General features: G+C 58.0%; 1 protein-coding gene across 1 annotated transcript in view; it reads left to right on the top strand.

Annotated features, from left to right (window-relative positions):
* LOC109525544 (electrogenic sodium bicarbonate cotransporter 1-like) overlaps positions 1-5,977 on the top strand; it is a 33,919-nt gene that overhangs the window by 8,210 nt on the left and 19,732 nt on the right. Inside the window, exons 4-15 of the mRNA XM_019886108.1 lie at positions 552-684; positions 1,342-1,502; positions 1,580-1,759; positions 1,930-2,025; positions 2,767-2,843; positions 3,264-3,421; positions 3,496-3,583; positions 4,064-4,218; positions 4,457-4,573; positions 4,690-4,864; positions 5,270-5,403; positions 5,663-5,925. Of these exons, the coding sequence (XP_019741667.1) occupies positions 552-684; positions 1,342-1,502; positions 1,580-1,759; positions 1,930-2,025; positions 2,767-2,843; positions 3,264-3,421; positions 3,496-3,583; positions 4,064-4,218; positions 4,457-4,573; positions 4,690-4,864; positions 5,270-5,403; positions 5,663-5,925 (1,737 nt within the window). The remainder of the gene's footprint in view (positions 1-551; positions 685-1,341; positions 1,503-1,579; positions 1,760-1,929; positions 2,026-2,766; positions 2,844-3,263; positions 3,422-3,495; positions 3,584-4,063; positions 4,219-4,456; positions 4,574-4,689; positions 4,865-5,269; positions 5,404-5,662; positions 5,926-5,977) is intronic.

Raw genomic sequence — 5,977 nt, 5'->3', positions numbered from 1 at the left:
GTCAGGTCAGCTCACGTCGTCGGTCCTGTAAATGGCCCGCCTATCTGTTGGCGGCGGGAGTATGGCCCAAGCAATCTAACTCCTTGATGCTAGCATCTCACCCAGATAGTATCTCTGAACCCCCAGATGTGCCGCATCTTCTGCCGTAGCCGTGATACGTCCGCCTCAAGCCCAACACTGCCTGCCCACTTCTCGCACCGAACCCACCAAAGCGACTTCCTAACGCCCCGCTCGTCTGTATGTGTGAAAGGCGTCCAGCCTTTGCCTTACCCCAGATCCCCCCGACACAACGTGCCAATCGGCCAACCGCCTCGATCTGACCTCCTGACTCCTCGCTACTACTCCTGACCTTGCAACCTGAAGCCCAGCGCTTTTCGGTCGAGCTCCCGCGACACCCGCCTCCAACGGTACCGATCGCGGCCGCGTACCGGCGCCGCCGTTTGCCGTTCCCGTGCGGGATTCCCGAACGTTCCCCCCGACGCCGCATCTCGTGACGTCGGCCCGCCGCAGATAAGAAAGGCAATCTGAGTTGCGCCGTTCCCTCTCTGTAGTTTCCCCGGCGGAGAGGATCCGCTTCATCTTGGGGGAGGAAGATGACGGCCCCCCTCCCCCTCAGCTCTTCACCGAGCTGGACGAGCTGCTGGCGGTCGACGGGCAGGAGATGGAGTGGAAGGAGACCGCCAGGTAAAGGATCGCCGCGCCGCCGCTACGCGCGCTTTCGTTTGGTGTTTGGCACTGAGAGCGAAAAGAAAAGAAAAAAAAGAAAAGACGTTATCGGAGCGGCCGGGTGGACTAGCGGTCTGCTCTTATCAGATGAATGGCGGTAGGACCTGCCCCGCCCCGTGGGAGCGGGAAGAGGCAGAAACTCCCAGAAATGTACTCACATTTCCGCACTTGGGGAAGAAGAAGCAAACACTGAAAAACGTTGGAACGCCGATTCAACTCCGGCGGGCCGATGCAGGTCAAAGTGAAAAATGGCGCTCGGGTACACGTGGCGCTTGAGAATCAAATCACTTGAGGGCGATGTTTGGCGGCGCCACCCGAGTGGGCGGGATGAGGTGCTCGGCAAGCGTTCCGCCGCCCTCGTAAGGCGTGGCGGAACGCTTGCCGAGCGACACCCGATGCCCCGCGGGAAACCCCACCCGCCTCGTCGCCTCGGGAGAAACGGCTCCGTTGACGTCGGAGGCGGCGAGATCGTCACGGGGAAGCCTCGTCCTCCGCCTTCCGTGGCATCGCGAACGGTGGCCGCGATGATCCTTCCGCCCTCCCGTATCGCGCGTCGCCGTCTCCGGCTCCGTCGGCCTCCTCGCGACGACCTCCTTTTGCGTCCCGCGCCCGCAGATGGATCAAGTTTGAGGAGAAGGTGGAGAAGGGCGGCGAGCGCTGGAGCAAGCCCCACGTGGCCACGCTGTCGCTGCACAGCTTGATGGAGCTCAAGGCGTGCATCGAGAAGGGCACCATCTTGCTGGACCTGGAGGCCTCCACGCTGCCGCAAGTCGTCGGTACGCCGCTCCCCGGCAGAACCGACGCCGACTTTGGACTGTCGTTCATTTGTTCTGCGCGCGCCCGCTTCCGCCAGAGATGGTGACGGACAGTCGGATCGAGAGCGGACAGCTGAAGGCGGACCTGAAGGAGAGGGTCGTGTACACGCTGCTGCGCCGGCATCGCCACCAGACCAAGAAATCCAACCTGCGCTCGCTCGCCGACATCGGCAAAAGCGTCTCCAGCGCCAGCAGGCTTTTTTCCAGCCAGGAGAACGGTATTCCTGCCGCCGAGTCCTGGGCGTCGCCCCCCCAGGTCGTCTAAGCTTTGGCTTCCTTCCACCTTCCGTTTCATCTTCACACTAATGACTTGCTCTCCCGCTTTCTTCCCGATTTCCCTTCCTCTTTTGGGCCGTCCTCCGCCTCCACCGGCGTTGGCGTGTTAAAGCGCGCAACCTCACCGAGCACCCGGTGCCTTGTTTCTCCCCGCACGAGCCGGAAGACCCCCGCGAGGTGCTGAGGAGCGCCAGCACGGGATACCTCTGTAAGTGAGGTCGCGGGCCATCTCCGTCGGCCGCTCGCGGCGACCCCGGCGCGATGTCATCGACCGGCGCGAATACCGCGGCCCGCCAAAGTCTTTCCGAAGGTCCGGACGTTTCCCTCCGCGCCGGATCGACGGGCTCGCTCCGTCCGCCGCATAGAAAACGGTCGGCGGCCAAACTCGACGGCCGCTGTCAAAACGCCCTCGTTTGACTGCCGACCGCGCCAACGTTCCACTCCGACCCCGGTCGCGACCCCCGAGCCTCCGATAGAGCGGACAGACCCGAGCGGCCCGCCCCAAACGCCCGGTTCGTCCCGCCTCGCCCCCGGTACTCTGAAAGGGTCAATATTTCTGCCAAAACCAAAGAGAACTTTCTGGAACGGAGAGAAAGGGGGGATGACCTTAGCTCGAGCCCACCTTGGCCGTGGCGCTGACAATTAGGAGGAATTCGCAGTCGTGACCTTTTCGTTCCTCGGTGTCAGGTTTGATCGCGTCTTCTGAGAAGACGAGATTTTTATCCACCGGTGCCATCGCTAATCCCGACGGTTTGCCAAAATGGAACTCTTTGAAAGCCTTTCTCACAATTTCGGTTCGAAGGAGCGCCCGCCATCCGTCCCGGGAGGCTTTAATCTCGACTCCGAGTTTCTGGCCGCCTCTTTCTCGACTCTATCCAGGCACTTGCTTTCTCTCCGCGCGTCGCTTTGCCGGTCCGGTAACGGCCCCGCCTTGCTGATCTCTCCGCAGGTAGCCCCACCACGGCGCATCGCACCCTCACCTCCAACAGCCTGAGCGACTTCTCGGACAAGCCGGAGAAGGATCAGGTAACCCCCGCCGGGGTCGCCGAACCGCTATTTTAAGATCCGACGCCTCTCCTGATTTCGCCATCCCCTCCGACGAGAGAGCAAAAAAGTAGCAGCCGTCCGGGCCTCTCCCAAAGACCTCCAATTGCGTATCTGAATCCAACCGCGATCCTCGAAGAGAACAGGTTTGCCGAAGGGGGTCGCTACTGGCCGCTCAAAGGCCAAGCTCGCAATTTACCGCTCGCTCGCTCGAGTGTAGTCCGGGCTTCCCCGCTCAAGCCGTTGCTCCCGCCACCCGACCCCGGATAAGCGTTGGATGGATGGACCTCCAGCGGCAGAAAGTCAAAACTGCTTCAGTCATCATAGAGTGATTGTCAGCTATTGCACTGAACCCGACGCGATTGTTATTCGGATTATTTTTTGTTCCCTGCCGGGTCTCAGCTGAAAAACAAGTTCATGAAGAAGCTTCCCCGCGACGCCGAGGCGTCCAACGTGCTGGTGGGCGAGGTGGACTTCCTGGAGACGCCCTTCGTGGCCTTCGTCCGCCTGCAGCACGCCGTCATGCTGGGCGCGCTCACCGAGGTCCCGGTGCCCACCAGGTAGGTCCGAACGTGACGACCCCCCCGCGCCGGAACGCCCGCGCTCATCGCCAACGCCGCCTTCTGCCGTCGAGGTTCCTCTTTGTTTTGCTGGGCCCAAAAGGAAAAGCAAAGTCCTACCACGAGATCGGAAGAGCCATCGCCACTCTGATGTCCGACGAGGTTTGCGTGCCATTTCTTACCTCTTTTGTGCCACGCGTTTATTTGATATCTTAAAGAATAGACAATTCGTTACCGAAAAAAACCCACCAACAACACATTTGATGTCTCTATCTGTAATGTGTACCCGTCCGTCTGTGTGGATCGAGAGGGACAGCTAGTAGCGTGCGCTTTTCACCCAAAAAAGCTTGAATGTGGCGGCTGTGTCGGTGTCCTGACAGGAATGTTCGTTCCCCCTCCCGTGTCGCCTATGTCAACATGGCAGCGCAGGAAGCGCTTTTCCTGGATTTCCTCATGTTAAACTTTACCCCCAGAGGCACGTCAAAGCTTGACTGCGCGCGTGTGCTCGGCCCTCGCCCCGCCCCCCGCCCCTTCCTGGAACGCTGGCGTGACATACCGACTGACAAATTTGCAGCCGTGTTTTTTCCAACGATGGGAGTGAGCACTTTTTTTTTTTTTTTTAAATTTTTAATCCCTCGCTAGGTGTTCCACGACATCGCCTACAAGGCCAAGCACCGGCAGGACCTGCTGGCCGGCATCGAGGAGTTCCTGGACGAAGTCATCGTGCTGCCCCCCGGCGAGTGGGACCCCGACATCAGGATAGAACCGCCAAAGACGCTGCCGTCTTCGGACAAGAGGTGGGCGCCGTTTCGCAAAGGGAGTGGCCTCCGAGTTGACGTTTCCGAAACGCCACATTTTTGTCCTTTTTTTGTGTCATTCTTTGAGATTTGTATGGGAAGCCGTGTCCAAAGCGCCACCGGATGCTGCTCGCCACCGCTGTCCGTTTGCCGTCGTATGTTGTCTTTCAAAAACCACAGCTGTTTTCTCTTCATTTTCCGACTGGCTGTTTGACACCAAAATGGGCGGATCCTCCAGAAAGAACCAATTTGCCGCCTCGGAGTCCCCGCCCATGAACGGCGACGCGCCCCACGACGCGGGTCCGGGCGGGGGTGGAGGTCACCGGGTCGGCGAGGAGCTGCAGTGCACCAGAAAGTAAAGCAAAAACCTCAAAAAAATTCAACAATTATTAGGACGTTTTGGGAGAAAATATGAACGGTTCCATGCGGCGTTTTTTTGTTTTTTTTTTTTTTTTTTTTTTTTGTCGTCAGGTTCTGCGGCGGCCTGGTGCTGGACGTGAAGCGGAAGTTGCCCTTCTTTGCCAGCGATTTCTACGACGCGCTCCACATTCAGTCGCTCTCCACCATCTTGTTCATCTACCTGGGCACGGTCACCAACGCCATCACCTTCGGAGGGCTGCTGGGGGACGCCACTGAAAGCATGCAGGTACAACACACACACAAAAGTTGAACAAAAAAGGATGAGAAAAAGATTTCAAATTAAAAAATAGTCTTACGGTTGTTTTTTTTTTGGGTTGTTTTTTTCGGACAAATTGAAGCCTTATTTGGCATCAAATAGTCATAAAATCTCTCATGTGTTGCGTATGTGATGGAAAAAAGTGAATTTGTACTGAAACGATTCATTTGTTTTCAATCCCAAATTGAGTTTCTGTGTCTCCCCTTTTAGTCCTCGTGCTTAAAATGGACTTTTGAAGTGTCAACTCAAACGTACCGGAATATTTCTTGCTCGTTTTAAAAAGCTCACGTGGACGGCTTTTATTTTTGGGGGGAGCATTGAGCAAAGAAAACCAAAAAAGCCGATCATAACGAGAAGACGTGAAATGTGTGACAGGGTGTGCTGGAGAGCTTTTTGGGCACGGCTCTGACGGGCTCGGTGTTCTGCTTGCTCGCGGGTCAGCCCCTCACCATCCTCAGCAGCACCGGACCCGTGCTGGTCTTCGAGCGGCTCCTCTTCAGCTTCAGCAAGTCAGTCTTCGCCTTGATCGGACGACGATGACGTCGGTGTGCTCGATCGCGGGCGCCCCGAAAAAAAAAAAAGAAAGGAAAAGCAAACGTCCGTCCTCGTAATTGTTTGCCATCGCACTCGCGGTTTGATCGTATCGCAACACTTGTCGCGCGTGCGCGTCGCCGCCTATATCGGCCAATCGAAAGAAAGCCGCGAAGAGGAAAGGAAAAGTCGGGAACGGCCGAGACGGATGCCCCAACTGCGCTGTTTTGCGAGCAGGGACAACGGCTTCGACTACCTGGAGTTCCGGCTGTGGATCGGCTTGTGGTCGGGCGTCTTCTGCCTGATGCTGGTGGCGACCGACGCCAGCTTCCTGGTGCAGTACTTCACGCGCTTCACCGAGGAAGGCTTCTCGGCGCTCATCAGCTTCATCTTCATCTACGACGCCTTCAAGAAGATGATCAAGCTGGCGCACGGCAACCCCATCAACGCGCGCTACCGGGCCGACCTGGTCACGCGCTACGACTGCAGCTGCGAGCCCGGTGAGAACTCGGGCCGCCGTTTCAGCGTCGCCGTCTTGAGCCGGGGGGGGGG

The sequence above is a fragment of the Hippocampus comes genome, unplaced genomic scaffold (assembly GCF_001891065.2).
Source record: "Hippocampus comes isolate QL1 unplaced genomic scaffold, H_comes_QL1_v1.1 scaffold699, whole genome shotgun sequence".
Classification (NCBI taxonomy): Eukaryota; Metazoa; Chordata; class Actinopteri; order Syngnathiformes; family Syngnathidae; genus Hippocampus; species Hippocampus comes.
Note: the sequence above shows the minus strand (reverse complement) of the source record. Positions and strands in the feature narration are given on the sequence as shown.